A 26,565-nucleotide genomic window follows, 5' to 3' on the forward strand; every position below is an offset into this window, starting at 1 on the left:
TGAAGGTATAGGGATGTTTTTCACCCTTGGGGGAAAAAAAAAACAACACCACAGATGACAACCCTTTGTCCTGTTGCTTAGAGGTAAAATGAATTCATGCTAAGAATTCTGGGCAGTTCCTCTATATCAGAGTCTCATCTCATATAAGGTTGTAGAGTACCCCAAAACAATGCAAGCATTAGTTCTGAATGCTGTGTGCTACTAATTTGCTACGTAAGCTACGTTTCAAACTGGGATATTATGATTTTGTGTGTACTGTGGAGTATAGAATGAGAATGATGAAAAACATTTTATTTGCTCTGAAAGTATTTTACTCCCCTCAAGTTTTTCTTCCCCCCCAGAACTGACATTCTGGGAAACAGTGGGTGCAAACACCATTATAAACACTGCTATAGCCATGATGCAGTGTGTACCTGTTTAGTTAGGAGAAAATATCATGACAAAAATTCCCCAGGTCTCTAACTAAATGAGACTTATTTGTTTATTAATTAAATCTTCACCCTGAAGATATGCTAATTATCTTAGATGTCAGTCTAATCTCTAGGAGAGCATCTTCAAAAGCATGTGGAAAAAAGCCTGGGGTGTGCGGATATGGTGCTTCTCTATTTTGTTTCATGCTTTACCTTGAAAACAAATAATAAGTTCTATTTACTGCTTGGTTTTATGAGCCTGGTGATGGGATGTAGCCCTTAGGTTAGAGTGGGAGTTAAACCAGTTAATCAGTCAGAGAAGAGCAGTTAACCAGCCAGAGATTTGCTATGAGTTAATTCTTGTTTCAACTGGGACAGTTTTTCCAACCATTTCTTTCAGCTTGGTGGATTCCTACAGACCTCTCCAAGGAAGGTGAAATCCCTTCACAAAGTTCCCCCCTGAGTTCTGTTGTGCAGCTGATGGGAACTGCTCTTGTGCTTTCACAAACCCTGTGCTGGTAGTCTGCTGACTAATGGATTTTAGGCAGAAAGCCAGTGGATGAAATTGCATTGGCAAAATATTTAGACTAGATTGGAAATTTGCTGGTGATGCGGAATGCCTTGGACTGCTGCTCTTCTGCACAAATCAGCACTGTTGAATGGAAACCCTTAGTTTCCAGCCTGACTTTGTCTAGTTGCAGCTTCTAGTCTTTGGATCCTTTATTCCTCTGTCTGACCGAGGAGTCCTTTAGCTATGACAGGCCAATCAGACTTTCTGTAATTGATCTAGTGATGTGGTTACTAGTGACGACAGGTAGATGAACTTGACCCAGGAGCTCTGTGCAATTCTGTGCTCCATGCAGGTAGTGCACAGTTAATGTGAGAGTGAATCACAGGTGTATCTGTCCTATATCTTTGGAAGCGGGCTCTGTGGCATCTCCAATAAAGAGATTAACAAGGCACAGTGTGTTCCCTAAAGTCAGTGCATTAGGCAAAAGAGCCCATGGGGCCAAGTATGGAAGGTAATGAGTGCAAAAATATAGTCTTTGGACACAGATAGCTGTATGCTGCATCTGATACTTTCAATCTGTACCAATAATATGTGGATGCACTTTATGGAGATGCAGTAATTTGCACAAGGATGAATCTCTGCAGCAGCTGGATGGTGTGCCAGGGCTGTAGAAGGACCAGAAACTAGAGAAATGTAACAGATTAAGAGGGAAGGAAAGGAGAAGGGCTACAAATACAGTAGTCTAACCTTGTTACAAGGAGAGATTTATCAAAATGAAGGGAGAATCCCTGAAGAAGCAGCTCAGTTTCTGATTACTATTTCAGTTCTGCAGTGGAGATGTCTCCTTTTTAGTCACTCTGTGTATGAAGTGTAGTCAGGTATGTACGTATGGATGTATTCCTGTGTGACATACTCTGTTCTGTGCCCTGTTACCACAGAAGGTGCAAATGCAATGTCTATATAAACCTGTGCAAGGCCTTTGGCATGGTCCTGCACCACATCTTTGTCTCTAAGTTGGAGAGAGGATTTGAAGGCTGGATAGAGAATTGGTTGAACAGCTGCAGCCAGAGGACTGTGGGCAACAGCTCTGAGTCCAGGTGGAGGCCAGTCATGAGTGGTGTCCCCTGGGGGATTTTCTTGGGATTGGTGTTTTTTAGCATTTTTATTGATGACAGAGACAGTGGAATTGAGTGCACACTCTGCAGTTTGCTGATGACACTAAGATGAGTAATGCAAGATAAAAAACAGGGATGCCATCTAAAGGGGCCTGGACAGGCTTGAAAAGCGGAATCCCATGAAACTAATGAGGCCCAACAAAGGCAAGTGCAAGGTGTTGCAGTTAGGTTGGTGCAATCCAAGATATACGTACAGGCTGGGAGAGAACTCATTGAGAGCAGCCCTGAGGAGAAGGATTTGGGGGGGGTTGGTGCACAAAAAGCTGGACATGAGTCAGCAGCATGCACTTGCAGCCCAGAAGGCCAAAAGAAACCTGGACTGCATCAGCAGAGGGGTGGCAGTGGGATGGGAGGGTGTTGGCCCCATCTGGAATGCTGTGTCTAGGCCTGGGGCTCCCAGTACAAGATGATGCAGAGTTGTTGGAATGGGTCCAGAGGAGGCTATAGGTCTGGAGCATATCTGCTGTGGTCTGGAGGTCTGGAGCATATCTGCTGTGAAGGGGAGCTGAAGGAGCTGGGCCTTTTTAGCTTGGAGAGCTCTGAGAGTCCTCACTGTAGAATTCTAATACTTAAGGGAAGTTGATAAGCAGAAGGTAGAATGACTTTTTATGTAGTGAAGTACCAGCCTGATCTGGGGGAGAGCAACTGCCCATGGCAGAGTGTTGGAAGCAGATAATCTTTAAGATTCCTTCCAATCTAAGCCTATCTACAAATCTATGGTTTTTCAGATGGTAAACAAAGGACAAACAAACACAAGCCCAGCCCTAGAAGGGACCACATGTCCTGATATTCAAGCAGTCCACCATGGAAGACAAATTTGTTATTGATCTTGCGTTATTCTGGTCAAGCACTTCAAGTATGTTGAGCTAAGACATTGTATGTTTTAGAATAAAAGTGAGCACCCATGGAAGCTTGGCTCCCTTGTCAGATACTGCCCATGTGAAGCACCAGGCACTTCTTGGCAGAAGAGGAGAAAAGGGCTAGGTCATGTTCCCAATGTTCCCAGAAAACCTTGGAATAATATTGATTTGGGTCTTTCCATGGGGTTGTTTTAGCTCTGAGAAGCTGTTGGTGTTTGCCACTTGCTGTTCCCAGTAGCTAATTTGTTAATCACTGCTGATGAACTTACTACTTTCCAGTGCTGTAATTAGGTGTTCGTTAACTTATCTGCTCCACCACCAGACTAGTGACCTGGTTGTGCTGGGATGCTTATTAAATTGAATGTGGGTACACAGGCTAGAGTGTTGTGTGGAATGATGTTATTAAACACAAGCAAAAAGCCACAGGTAGTTAAAGGTAATCAGGTAAACCTCAGGGCTTTCCGTGGTGACTGCATTCCTGCTGCAGGTATAACAGAACTGCATGAAGATGAGTGCAGGAATGGTTTATAACAGTACTCAGGGAAAGTGGTTGGGTCAAATGTGTGCTGAGCTGCCATGAAGGTGCAAGTTGACAGAAGGATACTAGGGATATTTTCCAGTATTTGGGAGAATACTTCAGATTGTCAGTTAAGATAGAAGGAAAAAAAAAACAAACAAAACAAAAACCCTACAAAAGTGAATGGCCCACAAACTTTTTAGTCAAGTTCTTTCTCTTCTTCCAGAAGAATAGCTGAAAAAAAGAACAAGGCTGCCATGGCAATTGGTCATGTCTGCTGGAGGAGCCCTGGAGATGCTGAGAGGTGCCCTTTAGTGCAGCAGATCACCAATTGGTGTGATGAGCATTCCTGCTGGGAGGTGTGCTCTGTGCATAGGGAAGCCCAGAGGCAATCAGCACAGGAGCTGTGGGGTGGGCAGGACCTGGAGTGTGTCCTGGGCATGGTGTGCCCTTGCTTTCTGGCACATGGATAAGGGCTTGATGGGATGTCTTGTCAGCCTTTGTGCAGCTCTAAGCAGGACTAGAGCAAACTCTTTACTCAGCACAAGTGGGACTGCTGGTGTCCAGCCAGAAGGTACTGTATAGACAAGTCCTGGTTCACAGACTTGAAAGAAAGCTTTGCTGTGGGATTCAGATGTCATTATTGTGTTTTTCATGTATGGGTAGCTGGAATTGGTCATAGTGCCATAGTACTGCTGCCAGAAAGGGCCTGTTAAACACTCCTACCAGAAAATAGAGATTATTAGTTTAATAGCAAGCAAATTAACTAGGAACCAGGTATACAGTTGTAAGGAGGTGGACTGCAAACTCACTCTAGTCTGGAGTAGAGAAGAAGACTCCAGGGCTACGCTTGGTGTATATGTGTGAAACTCAAGTTATGGCGTATGAGTAGATAGCTAAGAAGTGAGAACTGAATATAGGTTTCTTTATGTGTTATATCTGACATGATTCTTAAAAATCCTGGTTCATTTTGGTGATTCCTCTCTACACTGAAGCATCACAGACTGGGCCATTAGATTTGAGAAGATTGAACTCCGTAGCAATCAGATATGATTGAAGCTAACGATGCTATTTAACAACATGCCTCTCTTTCCAGATGTGTCTAAACCTTTATACAAAGGAACAAATCTCCTTTTGCCCCAGTACTGACACAGCAAACAGGGGAAATGTTGTTGTAATGTCTGAAATTTAACAGTTACGAGTGCCTTAGGCTTTTCCACCACAAGTGAACTGTGTGCTCTCACCTAAACTTGGGGAACATAGAATGGAAACTGTCATACAGATGTATTTAATTTTCAGTTGTGCTTACATTTTTAGTGAAAAAAATAGTTTTCTATGGAGAACTTTCCAACAGTTCCGTCACAAACCACAGCATCAGATAACGAGTCATGTGAAAAACTCAGGTGGAAAGTCAATAGTGACATATATGCGCAGAAATGCTTTATTCTCAATTACTCTACGTGGCACTGAAATGGGGGTTTTTCCCACAGCTTTCCCCAGAGGAGCAGCTAACACTGTGATGGATCACGTGTGTGGCTAAAGGTACTTGCCATTGGGCTGGCAGTGGGATATGGTGGAGATCTGAGTTTCATGGTGCAATTAGCTGAGTGGGGTGTGGTGGTATTATAACCTGAGAGCAACCAACACCCACGTGGGGCTTGTTTTAGCCTCCTGCTCTTACTGCACTGATGGGTACTGGTGCTTGGGCCACCAACACCCTGCGGCCAGTTCTAACATTATAGTGCCTTTGCCACTAATAAAACCTAAATAATAATTGTGCAGAGAAAAAAAACAGTGTGTTCCTATCCCTCCTTGTTCAGGTAGGGATGGCTGGTGAGGAGGGTGGCATGGAAGAGCCTTGCTGGAAGGCAGGTTGTTGGTACCCCTCACTGTAGCAGCACTTATAGGGTCCAGCTGGTGGCATGAGATAGGGCAGCCTTATTCAAATGGGTCATTTTGCATTGTGTAATCCTTTGTGTGCTGTGCCTGTGGACTCACCATTGCTTTTCTCAGTGTCCACGGGAAACTAATCTCAGGACAGATTTTTCATCCTTTGTTGAAATTCTGCTGTTTCAGCAGCCCAGTGACAGTCATTGTCTTCTATTCCCATGTGTGAGTTGAAGCCAGACTCAGAAACATTCTACTTTGTCTCTGAACAATGGGGCTGTGATTTTTGCATGACCATTCCAGCTTGCAGCCGGTGTGCCATGCTCTGCTTCTAACTGTGGCCCATGACTGGTGCTCAGTAGAAGCTAGAAAATACCCACAATGAATCTAGGCAGTTATGCAACTCTGCACATGAAGGAGAATTCCTTTCTAACCCCTGCAGGCGATCAGTTTACGCCCTGAATGATGAGATTTTGATTATCCTTATCTAAGCTACAAACACTGTTAATGGCCATGAAATCAGCTAGCTCTGGTAGGGCCCATCAAAGCATGGATCTTGGTGGACTTCTGAGCCTGTAAGTCCTTTTCAGCTCAGTGGGATGTCATGGTGCTTTGCCGTGGGAAATCCCATCACTGTGCAGATGTTATTTGCTGAGGTCCTGTAGATCAAAACCCAACCACCTCCAGCACAGCGGATTTTAATGAGCAAATACCACCCTGGAAAGCGTTGACATTGAGATCGGCAGGCTGCTTCCTCTGACTTGGTGGGAAGAGCTTGCTGCTTCGATGCAGTGACTGGTTCCAGCATCCTGTTGCCCCAGCCCCACATGGTATTGGTTATAGCTTGGGGAGCAGCTTTGCTCTCCCATTGAGCACACTTCCCAGGGCAGCTCCATTCTTCTGTGAACAAAAGCTGTTGAGCTGCAGGGAGACTCCTGGCAGGAAGGTGGGACCTTTCCCTAGGCCAGACTGGGGCTGCTGCATGAAACAAGACTGGGTGGTGTGCTGGATGCTCACAGACACATCTTTCCTTTGGTTTTCTGTCTTACACGTTGCAACCAAAAAAGTGCATAAGAAAAAATCCAACCCAAGCCAGAGTTCCTTCTACCCTCCATCCCGGTGGGAGGGAGGAATCAAGTAGCAAGTAGGCTTTCAAGGCTAGCAGAGATCAATAAGACTGGTCAGTCCAGTGTGCTGTGCAAATCAGACCACAGATCATACTAGTGATTCCTGTACTGACCCTGCCAGAGAGATAGCATTGTTGTTGTGACTTGTGGGAGGATCTCTCACACCACTGGGATGAATGCCAGTATAAGACCAAGGATGAAGAGACCAAAATAGGTGTGACCCAGAGGATAATGTGGCCTTCTGCATCTTAATATACCCACCTGTGAAATGCAAATAATAATAGGGGAACCTTGTAGGGATTCATTAGTGCTTTGAAGATGGCATGCGTTACATGCTATTCCTGTGATCTTCCGAAGTTAGCCTCGTCCCTGCCTCTCAGATGTGCACCACTCGTGGTTGCTCACTTCCTGATTCACTTCCCCCTCCTCCCTAGCATCTTAAAGCTAAGTCAGCAGTGCCAAGGGCCTGTCTAGAACAGTCAGCACCATGCCGTGGTGGCTCACAGCCTAGGAAGGGTTGCAAAGGCAAGGCTGTGCTCTTGTTCAAGCACAGGGTGCTGGAGTTTGCTGTGACTGTACTGCAGATGTGACAAGGAGATCTGCTGTCTGTGTCACCAACATTTCATGCTGGAGTTTGTGCAACTGATGTGTAATGCAGTCTGTAATCTGTAATTTTTTTTTATTTTTTATTTTTGTGTGTGTGTGTGGTTCTAGAGTTAATCAAAGATTTTTGGCAGGAAAGGGCACATGGTGACTGGGGAGGGTGTGACCTGTGAGATGCTGGGTCCAGAGAAGGATGAGTACATGCTTGGTTAAGACAAAGTAGTTGGATGCTTTTTGTGTGTAGGAATATAGAAAACATACTGAAATTAAATTTCTTCACATCCTGTCCTTTTAAGCAGTGAGTCTTGGCAGATTCTTTTTGGTGAAGCTCTGTCTGAAACTTCTTGCTGCCACTCTATTTGCTCTAGGATGCCAGGACTTAATGTACAACTGAAATTCTCAGAGGCTGATGAAGTCAAGAAACTCCCATTGTTCTGGTTTCCAGTATTTTGCTCTACTTTGAGAATTGGCAGAGAAGGAGTAGTGCCCCAGGATACTGAGAGTTAAAACAACAGCTGCTGCGTTTGCAGCAATGCAGCCAGGTGGCGTGCATAGTCAGCTGCTGGGATGCTGAGTTGAGCTGCATACCCAGCACAAGGGTTGGAAATGAGCAGCCACTGGGAAAGACACCTCAGTGGATCAGAACAGTGAAGCTTCATTTTGGGCTCAGGAAGTTCGTCCTGGCAGAAGGGAGAGGATCATGATGTAGACTTTGGATAACTGCTGTGTTGATGGGATTTCAGGATGACCAGGACTTGCTTCTGTGGAGAATGGGCAAAGCTTGTATGAGACCTGCTGTAGCAGTAGGTAGGAACAGGGCAGCTCTGAGGCATGTGGCTGTTGCAGTCTGGAAACTCAGACACACTTCCACGAGCTTGAAGTTGACTGGCTTGTTGGCTGACCACTTCCTGGGTTTTGGCTGTAGAAGTGGGTGCAAGCCAAAGCACGTTGTCTAGTGTTTTAAACTTTGTTCTTGTGTTGGATGTGTGCAGATCTGGTGCCTCGCAATCTGAGCTGGAGAGATGGGTGAGACTCGTGCCTCTTGTAGCATGGAGTAGGTGCATAACTGGGTATCTCTGGAGGGGAGGAAGCCATTCTAATGTGGTGACTGACAGCAGAAATATGTTCTCTAAGGCTCTAAACAAGGCACCTGTGTGCACAGATTAGGGATGGACAGCATGCTGCAGCTCAAAATACTGTTCTAGCTGGCAACCTTACATGTGACGGCACAATGTTCTACCCTTGACACTCTCTAATTGAGAGCTGCAGATGAGCCCAAAGCAGCTGCAAGGAACCTCTCGTTCTGAATCTGAAGTGTTAACAATGCTGAGAGGCTGATTAAAAATGGGGAAGTGTCTTTGGAGTCCTTGGGTTTTGAAATACCTTGCTCCAGAGGTGCAGCTCATATAACACTGCTAGAGCTGAGAGTTCTGGACTTTAGTTTGGCTGGAAAGCAAAATATAATCTGCTCTACATTTGGTTTGTTAAATATGCCGAACAGCTATGTCTCTTCTCTTTTAGCCCTGAGGGTTTCTGGCTTGAGAGAGAGATGTAGCAATGGGCTGGAAAAAAGAAGTTTCAGTATTTCAGATAAATAAGTGTCAAGCGCCGGTGTGGATACAGCCCCTCTGAGAGGGGAAAAGAGATGGTAGGGAGGTAAAAAGCATGCAAATTAGGACAGAAAAGGACAGCTCTGATGGGAATAATGTGTGGTTTTATTAAAAATGTTAGTTTCCCTACTTGCATTATTTCTCATTGGACGTGAAGTTCATTTCCCTGGAACAGAAGCTGGGTGGTGGGAGCTGGTCTCACAGGGTGTCTGAACAGGTGGGAAGCGGTGATGGAGGAGTGGTGATGGAGCTGGAGCTGCTTGACAGAGAGCCCTGGGACCATCGAGGCTTTGCAACCTGTGGTGGGGTGAGCTTGGCTGGGGCTCAACAGGAAGGGTAAGAAAGCATGGGCCCTGCAGGTGAGCAGAGCTGGAGGCATGCAGGCATGTGTTGTTTTTTCAGTCTGGTCCAAGGACTCAGCAATGGCATTGGATAAAGTCTCCTTTACTCACCAAGAGCCATGATAGTGGTGCTAAAGCCACAGCACCGAATGCAGGGATGTGGGGTTTCCAGGGCAAAAAAAGAGGTAAGCTTTATCACTGTAAGAGGGACAGTCCTGGGAGAAATCCCGAAGTAAGGGATGAAACACTACTTTGTTCTTATTAGGGCTCATTTTGCTCCTCAGTAGTGTTTGGAGATATGAGCGTTATTCTGGGGTGAGAATGGGACTACACAACTCACACTCTTGGGCGTGGAGCACACCCCCAGAGCTGCTTGGGGTGGAGGCTGGCACCCTGCTGGCCAGGAGCTAGCAAGGCAGAGAATTTAAACAGTTATGCTGCCAGGAAGCTTTCACTCAACTATAACATCTCCAGGTGATGCAGAACCCTATTGGGTTTCCATCTCGCAAGAGTTTGCCTAAATTTCATCTTTATCAACCTTCCCCCCCAATCCCCCTGCATTTTCACAGTTTCTCCTCTATGATTATTTTCATACCATCTCCCGTTTCTCTAACTGGGAATGTAAGAAAGCGGACCTAGTGAGAGCTGATCTACCTGGTATAGCATCACTTAGAAGCTCTTTACTTTTCTTCCAGAATTGAAGCTGAGAAAGGAACCAAAATGTCTTTGTAGCACCTCTTGCTCCCAGCTGCTTTCCCCATTGGCAGTGCACTCTTCAGCTTTAAATCAAGATTACCAAGATGCCATGGCAAATTCATTGCTAAAGCATTAGAATCATCTCTCCAACAGCAGATCTGATCTCCTGATGCAAAATCCCAAGGAAATAAATTGTCTGACTGGATCCCAGAGCAGGATTGAGGCCATACTGTGTAAATCCATCAATGAAGTGCATAATACAAGGTTTGTTTAGCTTAGCACACTCTTGCTCTTTATTCTACTTGGACTTCTTCTTGCAATTCAAGTACACCAAAGCAAATTCTTCAAACTCTATGGCTTTGTAGGATTCTCCCTGTCCTCTTGCATCACATTTTGTACTACTGATTTGTTTTTAGGAGGTTGTATTTAGAAAGAAAATCCATCTCTTTTTCGAAGATTTTATTTTGGTTTTGGAACTTCTCATGTTGGTGTGGGTTTGAATGGTGGACAGGGTGCAGGGGGTGGGAGGATGGCAATGAGATGCAGCAATCGTGGGGCTGTTCCAGGGCCAGGACCTGGATCCCTTCCACCTTTCCTGACTACTTCCATTCTCCTTGTGCTGCCAGGGGCAGGATTTGCTCTTGCTTGGTCAGTCTATCTGGGCTAGTACCCACGATACTTCTCTCAGGAGCAGGGTGGTCAGCCAGTGGTCTTAAATCAATGCACTGTTTTATTTCCTTTGAAGAACAGAGCTTTTAGTGGAATGGATGATCTTAAAAACCTGTCTGAAGATGAACCTCCCCTACCACTCTGTGACTGATTCATGGGAAGACACCCCAGTAACCAAGAATGCCTTTTGTTTTTGTTCTCCAAGTAGGATTCTATGTACTTTTAGACTGCCATGTCATTATTGGCTTCTTCCATTGTAGTTCTTTTTTTTTCAGCGTCTACCTAAGATTTACTGAGACATACTGTATCAGGTTAGTTGTCTTCCTTTTGTCCTCCCCTCTAATTCCATGCCTGAATATGCTTACAGAAACTATGTCATGATTCAAGTCAACACACAGCTTGTTAGATCTTCTATTAACCATCTGTATGACCTCAGGCAGTCTTCTTTTACAAATTCACCACTGTGAATCTGCATGTGATCTAATTTTTTGAGTTGAAAAGAAACGTTAGGGATGACCACACACCAAATTTCTACTCACTTGGCATTGGCTTCAGTTTTAAACACTAGCAAATATTCTGATTTGGGAAATGTGGCAGCAATTTATTATGAAGATTTATACTTGAGCTGAGTTGTGTTGGTGCCTCTGGCCAAATGCATACGTAATGTGAAAGTATATTTTCTTCCTTCTTCAAATGGTGTTGACCTGCCTCTCCTGTGCAGCCTCTGCCTGCTTGCCCATGCTCCAAGACTCTTGTGGCTCTGGTCTGCTGGGCTGCCATTTATCCATGTCCTTCAAACCTTGTAAATGACTTTTCTCTCACATTTCTGCTATTTTTTCCTAGATAACAGTGCACCTACCTTCTTCCCATGTAAGTCTCATTCCAAAACTTTGACATCATCTTTATTCTCTAGCAGCCACTGAGAGTGCCTTTCCCATGGAACAACAGCTGCTGTATTTCACCATTTCTTTGGGAGAGGCCTAAGCAGGGCTGCTTGGTCTTCCAAATGCCAGGTGGGCTGAGAAAAGGTTTTTCATTGATAGCATTGCTCTTTATTCTGAAGATAACTGGGAGAGGCAGGGAAGAGGTGAGGATTCTGCAGTAAGGTTTTCTATGTGAACTATAGGAGCAAGTTTGAAATCTTTGAACAAGACCTCAAGCCCGATGCTTTTCAAGCTTGCCTGAATGCTTACTATTTAGGGTTAAACAGGGTTGCTTGAATATTAACAGTCTGACTTCCAGGCTGTCTACTGTCTTTCCATTGTCTACTGTGACGGAATAATTAAACAAAACTTTTTTGTTTCTTTTTGAGATATGAAATGGTATTAGTGGTATGCCAGAGTGACACCTCTGTCTTACAACCCATTCCAAATATGGGAAGAATTCCTCTCCCTATGTGTAAGGGAAAATGAAACAATCAGTTTGTAATTTTTTTACCTTGACAAAATGCAGGGAGTGACTCAAATATGTCCCATCCTTATGGAAATTAATTGTGTTAATGGGATGATTAGAATTTAAAGCTACTGTCATCAAACTGGTTTTTGTGGCTAATGATGGTACTTGGGAAGATTATGTCATAATGAAGGCGGAGAACCTGGTCATCTATATATACGTGATCTGACCTGAGCCTTTTCTTTGGGTCTCATTGAGCAATGTGCTCATAGAGTCAACGTAGGCAAACAGCTGCCACCCTCACTATGAAAATAGAAGGTGCTTCCGTGGTCCTTGCTCTGGCTTTTTTCTGCTGTTTCTCAGGTTAGTAACCTCTGATGCTCTCTGTGCTGAAATCTGGGACTAGTAACAGCACTTAAAGACAGTAAGAGAGGATTAGAGAGCCCTTACTATTTAAAATAAGCAGTGGTGTAACCAGAAGACCATTTTTTACTGTATTACTCGATTTATTTTATTTAACACATTTTTGATAATGTTTTTTTCTTTTGCATGTGACAATGGTGAATTTCCTCCATATTCAAGTGCAAGTATCTATATTTAGTGGAGTTAACAGTTAAAAAAAAACAACAACAAAAGAAACCAAACAAACCTAAAACTAAACCTCCCAACTGCTTATGTGGAAGAATAAAAGCTACTAGCCAGACTGAATTTTTGCATAAAAGTCTAATTCTGAACAAAAGTATACTACACTTTCTGGTGAGTTCAGAAAAAGATGGGAATTTCTTGTCAATTTCCTTCTTAGTGAATGCATTTTCACGTGGCTGCAGTAGGGAAACTTGAACAGGAGCTTGGACTTGATGCAATGGTCTTTCACTTTAATATTTATACTGATATATTGATATTTCCCTGTGATGCCACAGATTGTACAAGAGAAAAGGATGAAACGTACTATACATGCTCTAAGTGGTTTAGTAGAAAGGAACAGATATCAGCCACTCATCCAATTGAGTCATTAATTCTGTATTTTATATGAAGTACTATGAATAGAATGGGCCTAGAAAAGGAATTTGAAGCTCTGGACAAATAATATTATGGGCTGGCTTTGGTATCCCAATTTAAGGTGGAGAGGAAGGCCGATATTTGGATGAGGTTGATACTGCTACCATTGCAGTAGAGTAGAACAATAAACAATTATTAAACCAACCTTGAAAGTGGGATTTTAAGACTGAGAAAAGTGATACGTTAAAGGAGAGCACAAAGATGCAAACAAGAAAAAAAATGTGATTTTGCATTTGAATGACAAAAAACAGCAATTTTCTAGAAAGTCCCTAATGCCTAGTCCTTTCTGTCAATGTACAATAATGTATTGGATTAGCTTTTATCTAGAGGTATTTGGGTGGATTAGGAAACTGCATCAAATATTTTAATTAAATGCTTTTGATTTAAAACTTTCTTTCAAAGACTCTGTATGGTTTCATTGTTGTTTATTTTCTGCTGCAGATGTTGCCAGCCAAGCTTCAATTAAGGCGAGTCCAACCATTTCTATTCTGTCTTTCCTTTCATTTTACCAACTACACTGCTTAATGCATGCTCTAAGCAAAGTTATACAGACAAATTATACTGAAAGATCATAATGCTCTTCCTGTGGCTGAAAAAGGGGAGTGACTTTTTGTCTTTAGAGACAATGCACATGTAGTCAGCAGTGGCTCTAGCTGTGTGTTTGGTGTGCGATGCTGGGCAAATATCCGAACTGCTGTGAGATGGGTTGAAGTCAGAAATGCTATATTTCTAATGATATTTCAAAAACTTGCTTGTGATCTAGCAGAAACCCCCATTTCTGATAACTGAATTTGGTAATTATAATAATTAAGCCAAGTCCTTTGAGACTCAGAAAAATGATTTGATTCAGTGGCTGAAAAGTCAGCTTCGTTCACGTTTTAATCAAATAAGCTTCTCTCTCCTTAGTGAAGAAAACATAGTAGCCAAAAATAACTAAATGCTTCATTAATTCTCTCCAGCCTGCATTTCCAGTTCCCCTGCAGAAGAGGCAATTGACTGATGCAGCATTAGACGTTATTGCTCCCGTCCCTGAGGAGTGTGCTTTTGTGGTTCATCCCTTGCACCCAAATCACTCCTCAGTTGCTCCATCCACTCTGGCCAATTTCTTTCACATCCTGCTGGCACTTCTAGGGCAGCATTTTATGCTCTTGAATATAACACAGAGTCCTCCCCTGCAGCGGGTAGCAATTTGCAGCTGTATGCAAATTAATTGCCTATTCCTTTTCTCATGAATAATGGCCCTTGCAATGGGTTCTGAACTTTCTTCTTGCCTTGAGAGCAATGAGTGCAGCAAGGGGTGGGGAAGAGGAGTTTGGCATCCCCAGACAAACACATGTGGACGAACTGTTTGCAGGACCTCGATGGCCTCCGAGAGAGCCCTCCGCTGACCACCCTCCTCCGTGCATTTCAGAATGAGTGCATGAAAATCTGGTCCCTTCTTCGCAGCGGGAAGTTCTCCTGTCACACCAACAGGCAGCCCATCAGGGGACCTGATGGCAGGAGGGACCTCAACAAGTGCCTGATGTGCCAGCGGCTGCTGTGAGTATCGGCCCCTCGGAGCCCTGGACCAGCCAGTCTGCATTTGTCCAACAAATGGGTGGAGCCAGCAGTTCTTTGTTTCTGTGGAGGATGTTGAATAGGATGGGAACAACTGGATGGTAGGCAGTGAGAAATGATGGCAAAATGCCACCAATGGGGAGATGCCGAATGCCCTGAGCATGTCTCATGGGGCTGGAGTCCCGGTCTGTCCCACTGCGTTGCATAACGAGGAGGTGGGGTTGGTAGGGCTGCTTTTAATCACTGGTAATTTTGGCTTTACGTCTGAGCACTGCACGCCACTCTGTTGCTCATGTCTCCCTTTCTTGCAGGGAAAGATACTCAAGAAACAAAGGGAGTGGTGAAGAAGCAAACAGGAACGTGAACTCTGGAGAGGTGAGGTGAAGCATCACCACTCAGCAGGCCAGCAGCAGGGTGAGGCTGTGGGGTGGCCCCTTTGCCTTCTGGCCTGTTCCCTGCCTGCATCTCGGGGAATACCAGCTTGGCCAATGTACGTGGGTCTAATGATGCTTGGGGCAGAGCAGCTGGAGCAACAGCTTGTTTTGTGCTGTCTACCAGCGTTCAGTGAAACCTGAACTCTGTCCACCTGGACCCAGAATCAGGCAATTACTGACAAAATACCTATAGTCTATGTTTGGCCAGAGCATAGGCTAAGGAAGATGCCTTCTGTTTATAAAGCACACTGTTGGCATCTGGCAAGTAATTAGCGATGGCGCATGAGAGCTGTGACTAGGGCTGGGTGTGGGACAGGCTGGCTCTAATTGTGCCCTGTTTATCTTGTTGATGCACATGGCTGGTTTCTTTCACCCACAGCTGTTTCTCTAGACAACATACCTTTATGGAATGGGACATGTCTTTTCCAGTCTTGGGTTTTCATTCTGTATTGGAGTGAGCTGGTTTCCATCAGATAACATTGGCTGCAGTGATTTATTCTTTTACACCTCCTGGTTAAGCAGGATAACTTTCTGGCTCTGCTGTGCCCAGACAATTTAAATGATTTATAAAACATAGCTGTTTTAAGAGAAATCTTTTTTAAACATCTGACTTGACAGTGTGTGGTCCTAAAGGCAGATGGATTGTTCCAGGGTGTCAGGCGGAGACCTGCCCTGGATTTCATTGTTCAGCCACCCTTTCAGTGTGGCTTTTGGCAAGGAATTATCTGGACTTGACTTCCCTAGCTGCAGAGCTGGGATAAGCTATCAAACCATCTCCTCCACACGCTGTGAGGGGGAGAAAAAAACCTTAAAAGTGCTGCATAAAGGAACATAAAGAATCACATGCAGCATGTGTGCTGCTGATGCCCCAGACCTGTTTGTGGGTCCTGAAGGTCAGAGGAAAACTGTTCAGAAGAGACAGAAGTGCTTAGGAAGGTTTTTAAAAAAGTCTTGTGATGTTAACACACGACATCATGTTGTGCAGAAGGTAGAAACGCCCCCTCCTATCTCTGCATACCTGGAAGCTTGAAGTATGGAAGGGATTTTTGTTTGCAGCCTCTTTGCTGCCCTCTGCTTCTAGCTCAGCACTTTGGGAAACTGACATTTTAATTCAAAACTAAGCAAGAAAGTGTTGCTTTCATAGTTAGAGTAGAATCTAAGTTCTTCAGGCAGCCTCTTGTGTGTCTCCTCTATTAGAAATAAAACTCCCCCGGATCGGAAGATAAATGTGCTCAGCTAAGAACACAGATTTATTTGCTTTACATTGCGTGCTATGGTTTAAGAAAAACACATCAGGCAAACAATTTATGGCTTGCCACTGAGTTATGCCTGAAGGAAACACAACTGTTAGAGATGTAATTGATTGGGCGGTGACGCTTTGTGGATTCATGAGAGATGCATCTTGGTCAGCGTGTCTGAGTGAAACCACATTTCTGGTGCTGCTGCAGGATGAGTGCCGGGAGTTCCGGGATCTGTTCAAGAACGGGAAGCTTTCCTGCACCAGAGAGAATGATCCTGTCCGGGATTCCTCAGGGAAGCAGCACAGCAATAAGTGCATCATGTGTGCAGAGAAGTTGTGAGTAGAGAAAACTGCTGTTAGTGAGAGCAGCCATGGGGCTGGGGTGGGCTCACCCCTCCTGCAGGGAAGACCCTGGCTCCTGGAGCAATGCTTTCTTCACCTTCTCATTCTTCTTCTCTTTCAGCAAACGGGAGAATGAGCAGAAGGCAACTTCTACCAGAGGAAAACAAAAGGTGAGATTAAAGTATTGGGTCAGTATACAAGTGTATAGGAATTTTTACCCATACTCAATTAGCTTTGCCCGTGCTTTGGAGATCCACCTGGCTTTCCCTGCCTGTTTCTTGTTGGTGGTCTTTCAAGCCCTGAGTGAATAGTTCATCTGAATGTTGCAATCTATCCCACTGACCTCAGTAACACAGGTACAAACCCCATCACAACAAGAAGCTGAGCTGCACTGACCTGACATCTGGCATGAGGGTGGAAAAGGCACTGCTGCTGAGAGTGCTAATGAGGCTGAAAAGAAAATCTGGGTGAAAAGCTTTAAATGTGAGCTCTGAGATGCTCAAAAGTTCATTATGTCGTGGGAGGAGAGTTCAGCCCTGTGCTGTCCCTAGGGTGGCTTGGTTTTAGCTTTCCCTGATTGGAAACCTCACTCTCATGACGCAGCCACTGTGCCCTTGTGCACTGATGCTTTCCTGGTGAGAGCAATTCAGTAAGGGGAAAAAAAAAAAAAAGCACTAAGTAATGCTTGCCATTTCTGTCTTGCTAGGAACTGGTACGGTCCCCTTAAGCCTCATTCTTGGGGATAATCCTGTTTCAGTGCTTTTCCTAATGACAGTGGCACAAAAAAAAAAAAAGGAAGCATTAATGAAACTTGCTGATGGCAAAGCTGGGAGGGAGGATCAGCAGATCACTCAGGACTAATTGGATAGCACTGAGGCCTGGAGTAATAGAAACAAGATAAAATGTAATAACAGAGAGTGCAAGATCACACAGGCAGTGATTAACGAGAATTCCTGCTCATCAATTAGAAATGACAAAGGATAAGAAAGCTCTGCATTTATTAGTGGGTCACGGATGCGGCAGGCCTGAGAAGGAGGCAACAGCACATCTCAGCAAGGTTTGTGCAGCAGAGGTCGCCTGGGAACAAATCCCCAGAAATACTGCTTTGAAGGGAGAGGGTTTGAGAGATGGTGTTGGGGAGAAGCAGGTCTGGAGTTCACCTGGGGCTTGGCTCGTTGTCAGGCTGTGTCCCTGCTCCCCACAGCCAGTGTGGCACTGGGAAGCTGTGGGTAAGACGTAATAGTTAAATGGGATCTGGTTATGCACCTCCTGTATCTGCTGTTAGGAACTGGCTGTTGCAGGGCCTCGGGTAGCTGACTTAAAAGTGGAGACTTAGAAGTATGTTTGCATAGTGCTGTCATGCTTTAAATGTTGCTGCTTGGTCCTCAAAGAGCTGTTGGTTGCGGGGGGTACTACTTGCTTCCAACCTGAAGATTTCTGAATCACGACCTGGGAAACAGCTGTAACAGTGTATTAAGGGCGGTGGGAGAAGTGGGAGGGACCCCATTACCTTATCAGCCACATTGCTGGGATGCTTTGGATAGCCCCACGTGGGCTGGGATGCTTTGGATAGCCCCACGTGGAGCGTGACAATTAGACCGTGGCAGGGAACACCCGCACGTGCTGTGCAGGCAGAGGCACCGTCGCTCCTCTGACTCACTCTGTGTGCAGCCATGAGGCTGTGCTGCACACTCTCTTCTCTCACTCGCACCCGGGCTCTCCTGTGGTATGTTTGTGAAGTTTGTGACAGTCAGAGGGACGAGGCAGGGTGCCCCAACCGCTGCTCCTTCCACAGGATGACTGCAGCGAGTACCGTTCCCAGTTTGAGGCTGGTGGGCGGCTGTCCTGCACACGGGAGAACGACCCAGTCCGGGACTCCTCTGGCAAGCAGCATACCAACAAGTGCCTCATGTGTGCCGAGAAGCTGTGAGTACAGACCCTGGCAATAGTGAAAAGGGAAACCTCACGCTGCAAAACTGCAGCTTCTGCCTGTGTGGCTGACCCTGGGGGAGTCCCAAATCACAGCGGCCCCCCAGGAGCTGCTCCTGCAGTAGGGACGTGGCTATTGCCCCTCTTCCCACCTCCTCCTAACCTGTTAGGGAGCAGAGGAGAAGCAGGGTTGATAGAAAGCAGCCCTTTTCTTGGGACAGCTCCCAAGGAGTTTCCCACGCATGTACTTTGCCTTCCAGATGCTCTCTCTCTACTCCCATAGAGCATATGCAGAAGCAGCCCTGATATGAAAGCAGCCACCTGGAGCCGGGATGTAGCGTACAGTGGGAATGGTGAGGAGAAGGGAGAAGGCTTAGGGGTGGGAATTAGGCACAGGGCCACCAGGGATGGGGAGGCTGTTTCCTAATGGCATGATGCTGGCTTGCAGGGCAGCCCCAGGTCCTGGCAGCATTTGCACTGCCATAGTGCTCCCTTCTTTCTCCTCTCTTCTTCTTCCAGCAAAAAAGAAGCTCAAAGAGGAGGTCAGTCTGGTGGAACTGCCCAGCGCAACAAGCAGTCCACTGCACAGTGTGCAAACCAGGTGAGACTGAGCTTGGGGCCTCACCACGCTTGGGAAAGGGGTTGGTGGGTCTGCAGACCCTGATGGCCAAGGCCTGCCTGTGGTCCTGGTGCTTGGAGTGCTGGAGTTTGCTGGTGATAGTGAAGAGCCAGGTTGCATTGCAGGCTCTGCTAGTTCACGGGGTGAGTTTGTGTATAAGCATACATAGTGGGCAGTTTTGGACTCCTGTATGGATCAAGCCTCAGAACTTCTTCTCCAGGAAGAGCTTCACAGTTCCTAGGGTCTGGGGGAGGGAGAGAAAAGGACAGGAGCTGCTTTAACATTGTTGCTTCACTGCTTGGTTGTCAAACACACGATCCTACCCTTTTGCAGAAGAGCTGCAGTGGCTCAGGGGTACAGCAGGGTGTGAACGAGAGACGGCCATTCTCCACAAACAGGGGGTGAGTACAGAAGCACTGGGGTCCCAGCCTGCCCCCACAAGTCCTGGGGTCTTGACACCAAAAGGAAACACATAGAATAGGGCATATACAACCCTCTCTTCTTTTTGAAGGCACTCTTGCTTCTCCTGCACACAAAGCAGTGGTGGCTTCTGTGCTCAAAATCCCTCCCTAGTCTTGCCCCCTGAATCCTGTCTCCTGGCAGGCACACGCCTGTCCTGTTGCCTGGCTCAGCTCATCCTCATCTGCTGACTTGAGGCAGTGCTGGGTGCACCGTGTGCTGTCAGGGCACTGAGCAATTCCCCTGGGTTTTTAGGGCTGCCAGGCTCCAGCAGGGCTCAGCTGCTGTGTTATCAAAGCGTTGAGGAACTCTTAATCTTTCTGCTTTTTGCTGGTGCAGCCCATTCATCTGTCCCCAGCCAGCACTGCCAGCATCCAGAGTGCAAAGCTGACCACCCTAAGAACTCAAAGGTCCTATTGCAGGGAGTGCCTCCATCCTATGGCAAGCCATGTGCCCTGTTGAAAAACGAGGTGCAGAATAACGGCAATGCACCATAGTGTAGTTTAATTCCACCCTGGGGTGATGATGATGTGGCTGAGTGGGTCTGCACACAGCAAGGACTGTGCCATGAGCTCTGTGCTTTTTCTCCCTGCCAGCCCACAAGGAAACTTGGCTCAGGACTGCAGCCCGGCACCTGGCCGCCAGGGACAGAGTGGAGGCACCAACACCTACCAGCCGGTATGCCCAGCTCCCACGGGTCAGGCACAGCCTTTCCCAGCAGCTGCCCCAGTTTCTATTGTCAACCTAAAGCCTCACACTGGGTTCTGTATCCTTGAAAGAGTTTAAGTGGGTGGTAGAGTCAATACCTTGCTGCTGTCCTCTGGCATCAAAGAGAAGTGAGGTTGGATGTGTCCAAATGTGAGTCTCTGAAGCCAGCGCTGCTGCTGTAAAAGTATGTCATGAAGGAGAGAGCATCCTCCAGGGGGTGATGGTGGTGTCCCTTCCTGAATGCTGAGATGTTTGGTCAAAGACCATGGCCAGAGCAGAGTGCTGAGGCTGACTGGGGGGATGAGGGCAAAGCTGTCAAGAGGCTGAGAGGGAGTACTGGAGGAGGAGACACTGAGCAGTAGATAACGACTGTGTGTGGAATCATGTGGGAGGGAGAAGGGGGTGTGTGTTCTCTCCATTTCCACAAAAAGAAAACTCATTATTTTCAACAAAGCTAAAGTAGAAATTATGAAACTAATAGGAGAAAATAAGTTACTATAAAAAGGATGACTAACCTGTGGATCTTGCTGTGACGGGGTGTTGCCAAGAGCTACAATGATTAAAAAAAATGACTTGCCACTTATAGTCCACACAGCAATTTAGGTAACATTTTGGAAGGGATAGGAAATGCCTTTCTGTGGGGCTGGAGGGACCTGACTGTGAACTGCCTTAACTCTCTCTGAAGTCTCTGTCACTGACTGCTCTTAGAAAAATGATATTAGGATAGAAAAACCTGGGAGGAGGTTCAGGTACAGCAGTTTTAATGCATTCCAGAAGGAGCATTAGGCATAATAATGCCAGTGTGCTTCAGGGCTTAGTGGTATTTCCTGGTAGCTCTGGCAAAGGAGTGGATGTTGATCAGCCTGACTGATGAGGGGTGATTCAGAGGGCAAAGCTGCGCCTCTCTTCACTCCAGGGACACCCGTGGGTTTTGTCCCAGGGCGATGCTGTCCCCAGAGCTGACGGGGGGGTGGCAGTCACTGCGAGGACTGAGGGACTGCTGGTGTGGAGGTTGTTGCACACACGTGGGTGATGCCGTGGGCAGCGGTGTCTGGTGTGTGGGAAGGCATCTGGCAGGGAATTGCAAAGGTCAGCGCTGTCTGTCTTCACGTCATTATTAATTACCCAGATGAGGGAGGAAGCGGCACATTAATGAAATTAGCAAGCGATGTTTAAACAGAGGGTGTTACTGCAGCACTCCGTGCCCCTGAACCTCGTGTGTTGCCCGATGGAAACCTTTCTTCTTCATGGTGCTTTCCACCCCATAGCGCTGCTGACCCCAGCAAAGGAAAGCTTTGTGCTGAATGGCATTTCTCTAGGTGGGACAGGAGGCGAGACATCCTGCCTGAAGCTCTTCTCCAATTGCACCGTTTGCAGTCATTGCAACACCTTTTATAGGACCTGAAGGGAGGGGATGGGAACACAGAATTCACTCATTTGTCTCTGTGTCTTTTTTTTTTTTCATCCTCTGTTGCAGAGGTGGGCTGTGAGGCTGAGGAAGAGGGAGAGCAGGCTATAGGATCTCTGACCTCTGCTATCTGAAACTTGCCATGACTCTGCAGACACCTTTGCCAGCATGCTTGCAGGGTGACAATCTAATCATGAGGAGTCTTGTTCCTCCTGCTCTGAGCTCCTTCTAGCTGTGCCACGTCTGCTTTGTAGGAAAATCTATGCCTAGCTGCTCCTGCTGTCATGCTCGAGAAGAAATGAGAGGGCATGCTTAATTAGTCAGAGCTATTCATACATGTTTGCATCTCTCATTCCGCGTGTGTCAAGTCGTGCTGCGTGTCACACTGCCCTTGGGCGGCTGGACTCGATTGTCGAGGTTTTCCCTTCGTTTCTGCCAAGTGTCTTGCAGAAGCAGCAGGCATAAAAACCTCGATAAAGAAGTAGGGACAGGTAGCAGAAGTTTCTTGTGTTCTCATGGATTTGCAAGGAGAAGTAAACGTGCCCTGGACCAGGATATCAAGGTGGATCTGATGAGTGGTCTGTGCCTGGCAGTGGGGTTGGGGGGTTTTGTCCTCAAATTTTGGTGGTTGTTCCAACAGGAGGTGTTACCTCTTTGCTGAAGGTGTGATAAACATGCCTCAGGACAGAAGGGCTCAGGGCAAAGCCTGGTTTGTGAGCACTTTATGTTGTGCATAGGAGGGTCTTGCAAGAAAACCAGCACCAAATGTGATTTCTTTCTCTCTTCAGCTGGACTGTGATCGAATTCTGCATGGGGTAAAGGGTGGAAGGATTTTCTGCAGTGATTCCTCACAACCCGTCTGTGGCACTGATGGGAAAACATACAAAAATGAATGTGACTTGTGTTCAGCTGCCATGTGAGTAGGCGGAGAGATTTCAGTAATACAGGGCCATCCACTGTTCCCGAGTGTCTTTTGCAGCACAGTGTTTGTTTTGATATATCATGACTCACTATCAACTGTGTCCTTGGTGCCTCGCTGTTAAGCAAACATAGATCAAATGTCTGAGATTAATCTGATGACAGCTAATTAAGATACACAACTTTCCAGAGTCCCTTATTCCCTTTCTGCCCAACCATAAGATTGTTTGGGGAGTAATAAATGCCATCAAATTGGAAGTAGCATCAAAGCTTTAAGGAGCCCACAGAGGACCATCGTGACAATGTCAGAGAGCTGTAGCACTGGAAGTGAATAAGCAATGTCTTGTGCTCCCTTTGCAGGAGAGCATCAGTCTACATCACAGTAAATTATCGAGGTGAATGCCGAAAGACTGTCCCTGAAATGGTAAGTGCCTCACTCCTGTGGCATCCCATTTCTTGCTCTGGCTGTGTGCTGGAGACCCAGCCTGGATCCATGTCTGTGGTGAGACCATCAGAGCCCTGTTAGTGGGGTGCTTGTGGTCCACATGTGTAAATACTGTAAATAAGGCATTCTGAGCCATAATCTCCATGTTTTATCTAGGCTGTATGGCAGGAGAGTGACAAGTCTGGGGAAACATGTGGCTTTTCTCCTGGGATTTTGGTGAGGCCAAAAAAGACTGGAAATGAATAAACCATAAGAGCCTAATTTCCCAAATGATATCCAGGGAGTTGGTTGGGAAGGAAAAATATTCATTATGTGGTATTCTTTGGGGAAAGATCTTAAATCTTGTGTGGTTCTCCTACAGTAGATGAGTCAAAGATTTGTCAGTGGCGCTTCATCTTTCCACTTGTGGCAGCTCAGCAGCCTTCAGAGCTTTGGTTTGGAGCCAGGGTCTCCTAGTTTGTGTGTCTTGGGTGTATGGGACTGACCTCGGAGTTGGCACGGTCTGTTAGGAAATTGAATAGTCATCCCTAGGGAAACTCTGACATTTGCTCCCATTCCAAACCTGGAGTGAATCAAAACATCAAATCAGCCAAATGGAGAAGTTGTGCAAGTTCTTTTTCTTTTTTCTTCTCTTTTTTTTTTCTTTTTTTAATTTTCAATGAGAGATTTGGCTTCTGAATACGAATTTGCTGGCAAATGTTTGCAGGTAAAACAGTATTGCCTGTTTAAAAAGCTTTAGAGCAAAATAGCTATCATAGGACTTTTACTCAGTGCCAGAATGCCCACTGATCCCCCAAAACATTAGAAAGAAGCCATCCCCATTCCTCTTCCTCCCTTCTGTGAAGTACAGGGTGCTCTCAATGCTGTTTAAAGCTGAAAAAATAGCGTAGAGAAAAATATTTCTGCTTGTGATCGTACTGGAGGTCTTTGTGTCTTGTCCTGTGGTGTGACGAAGCCATTGCTGATTCATGGGAGCAGAGACACCACACAAACCTGTTGGTGGCTGTGCTCACACTGCCAGAGACAGGCAAGATGGGTGTACCATGGTAACTGAAAACCAGACTGGATTCCCTCAGAATTGTGCCTGGGCTGGGATTCCTCACCATTTTGTGTTTTACCAAGATGTTACAGCTCTTGAGTCTTTGCAGTTAGAGGAATATGTCATACACTAAAAGTCAGACAATTTGTAGCTATTCCAAGGAGAGCTGGAAGCAATTAAAGAGAAAGTGATAAGGTTTTTCCACTGGGGAAAATCCCCCCACAAAAACACCCCTCCAAACAAAGACTTATTATTTCTTTCTTTATGTATATTGTGTCACTTGAAGAATCAGATTGGAAATTTATGGAAGCCCATTTCCTTAGCAAACCTCTTGTGTCCATCAAAGACTTCTCTTTTTTTCTCAGTTGGAAGCTTATGAACAATGTACTGATGAGTGTTATTTTCCACCCCTGAAATTCATGCTAACATTCAGCTTAATGCATCCTTCTGAGGGCCCAGGCACTCACTGTTTGGAGGAGATTGCAGTGCCTTTGGCGTCGGAAATGGTTTTAGAGTGCTGCAATATGCAGAACGAGAAAGCAAAGACCCAAAGAATTCAGTCTTGGAGAAAGATAAGATGCTGCTGCCCCAAAATGTAGTTTGTCCTTGAGTTGTGTTCTGAAATTAGTCACGTTAGTGCTGTGTTGCCTGACAAAATCTGTGTCCAAGTTCAGAGCCTGCGAACACTCCTGCTAGCAACCACCTCCTGGAGTTCATGGCAGCCCTCCCTGATGGTGGCCAGATTGCCATCAGGGAGGGACAGCTGTAGGAAGGGACAGGAGAAGTGTGGTTGGAGAGAGATCTGACATTAAAGGGTGCATCTGGACTGCGTGCACTGATGTGGTGGAAAACCTTTCTGCAGGGAGAGCCCTGGGGCTGGCGGGCAGCTGGGCCCCTGCTGCCTATGTGAGGTCTGAGCCATGAACAGCCTCCTCTGATCCTGTTCCGCTTTACTGAGGATGAATGTAGCTGAGTCCAGGGTTTAGATTTTTATTTTTAACAAGACAGCTGGCCACTGTGTCCTTCATGCTGTGGGATATATCTGTATTAATGGTGGGTTTTTCCAGAATGTTTCATTTTTAGCGCTGTTTTTTTTTTTTTTTTGCAGTTTCTCTTTTTGTTCAGATGCTTTTTCACAGATCTCCCATGTGATAGATACTAGTCTGTCCATGTTAGTTAACAGATCAGGGAAAAAAAGGTATATCCAGTTCTTACTTTTTAATCTGTAATCTGTTTTGTAAAGAACAGAGAACTCCCAGATTTCTAAGGGGCAAGGCCATTTTCTTACAGTGCTCTTTTTGTCATGCTTTTTTAAGAATGTAGAAGAAGGGGAGAAGAAAAGAAATAAATTAAAAAATAAAAAATAGGGATGTTTTCCAGCTAGATATTGGTTTTAGAAGGCACGTAGCTCCAGGCTGAGATTTGTCTATTTTCTGAGGCTGGCAGTGACCCACCCACTGCCCTGGTGCCACTCTTCATCCCACCTGGTCCCTCTGGCCACTGAGCTGTCCGGAGGGGCTGTCATGTAGGTCCTAATGCTCTGCCAGTGTAACAGCGGTTATGCTTGTGGATGGACTTTTATTTTGCTCTTTTTTTCCAGAAGTAATGGAGTTCAGACTGACAGCAAATACCAGGGATCAGCTGTGACCAAAGGTACAGTGACTTGCTCCCACTTGGACAACTTGTCCACGTTTCACAAGGGTTTGGGGGTTAGACCTTGCCTGGGCAGGCTGCAGGGTATGTCTGGGGCAAAGGGCTCTGTAACACACCCTTCCTTATTGCCACAGCAATAGAATGAGTTGTGTGTCTTTTGCAGAAGCAGCAGGGTGAAGGGAAGTCCCTGCTGAGGTGGCTGAGCCCATTGGGGTATGCAAACTTCATGAGGATTTCCTCATCTCTACAGGGGTGTAGCCCCTGCCCCTTCCTTTTCCCTCAGATATCTCTGAAGGGGTGAGAGGATGCTGGCAGAGCAGAGTACTGCAGTCCCCTATCGTAAGGAGGTCGAGGTGGCCTGAAGCATCCCAGCTTTGAGTTTCCTTGTGGTTCTTCTTGCATTTTGGAACTATAGTAATAAACTATCTGCCCCCTGTTTCTCTAGGACAAGTAGAGGAAGATCTGATGTCAAGCATCGGGGTGCTGCTGAGTTCCCAGTGCTGTTGGATCCACCTTCATCTCCTTCTGCAGCCAATGGGCCTGTCCTTGCTCAGGTGGAGGGTGAAGGGCTGTGGGAACCCAATGGTGGCTTCCCACGCTGGCCCCACACATATTGTAGTCGCTGCTCGGCTCGGGCTCTGCCGCCTCGCTGTGTCTTAGCATGTTTCTACAATAAAGATAACTCCACAGCGTCCTGTCGCTTTTCTTCACTGAGCCTCGCGGGAGGGACGTGTGAGTCCCCGGTCCGGCTGCTCACCACGTGTCCCTTGAGCACTAAGCACCAATCCCAAGCGAAGATGTCAGACACAGAGAAGAAGAATGTGGTCTGGGTTCTGTCAGCAGGGACCAGCATCGGGTTCTCTGACTCACTGTAGGGCCTTGGGTGTATCTCTTTGTCTCCCTTCAGCCCTTTTCTCTTGCCTGTAAAAACGGACATTAAAAGATGCTTACCTACCT

General features: G+C 46.1%; 1 protein-coding gene across 3 annotated transcripts; it reads left to right on the plus strand.

Annotated features, from left to right (window-relative positions):
• The first annotated feature begins 7,842 nt into the window (after positions 1-7,842).
• LOC136047692 (serine protease inhibitor Kazal-type 5-like) lies at positions 7,843-26,299 on the plus strand. Of its 3 annotated transcripts, none has more exons than XM_065734986.1 (14): positions 7,843-7,897; positions 8,918-9,007; positions 14,212-14,396; positions 14,726-14,789; positions 16,297-16,424; positions 16,552-16,600; positions 18,226-18,356; positions 18,879-18,960; positions 19,312-19,379; positions 20,034-20,115; positions 22,342-22,469; positions 22,832-22,895; positions 25,556-25,608; positions 26,054-26,299. In XM_065734986.1, the coding sequence occupies exons 2-13, from the start codon at positions 8,945-8,947 to the stop codon at positions 25,559-25,561; spliced, it is 1,050 nt and encodes a 349-aa protein (XP_065591058.1). In that variant the 5' UTR covers positions 7,843-7,897; positions 8,918-8,944; the 3' UTR covers positions 25,562-25,608; positions 26,054-26,299. The 3 variants fall into 3 exon arrangements, with proteins under 3 accessions (XP_065591058.1, XP_065591059.1, XP_065591057.1); XM_065734985.1 differs by lacking the exons at positions 7,843-7,897; positions 8,918-9,007 and adding exons at positions 12,061-12,161; positions 13,299-13,324; XM_065734987.1 differs by lacking the exons at positions 7,843-7,897; positions 8,918-9,007; positions 22,342-22,469; positions 22,832-22,895 and adding exons at positions 12,057-12,161; positions 13,299-13,324.
• Positions 26,300-26,565: the final 266 nt, after the last annotated feature.

This window comes from Cyrtonyx montezumae, unplaced genomic scaffold (assembly GCF_038088225.1).
Source record: "Cyrtonyx montezumae isolate F1298 unplaced genomic scaffold, pur_monq_1.0 scaffold_18, whole genome shotgun sequence".
Lineage (NCBI taxonomy): Eukaryota > Metazoa > Chordata > Aves > Galliformes > Odontophoridae > Cyrtonyx > Cyrtonyx montezumae.

Bases quoted from the DNA above. Each gene is read 5' to 3' on its own strand.
- LOC136047692 (XM_065734985.1), top strand. From the start codon at position 12,104: ATGAAAATAGAAGGTGCTTCCGTGGTCCTTGCTCTGGCTTTTTTCTGC. The intron at 19,380-20,033 runs GTGAGTACAGAA...TCTCCCTGCCAG, and splicing joins CCATTCTCCACAAACAGGGG to CCCACAAGGAAACTTGGCTC. The intron at 22,470-22,831 runs GTGAGTAGGCGG...CTCCCTTTGCAG, and splicing joins GACTTGTGTTCAGCTGCCAT to GAGAGCATCAGTCTACATCA.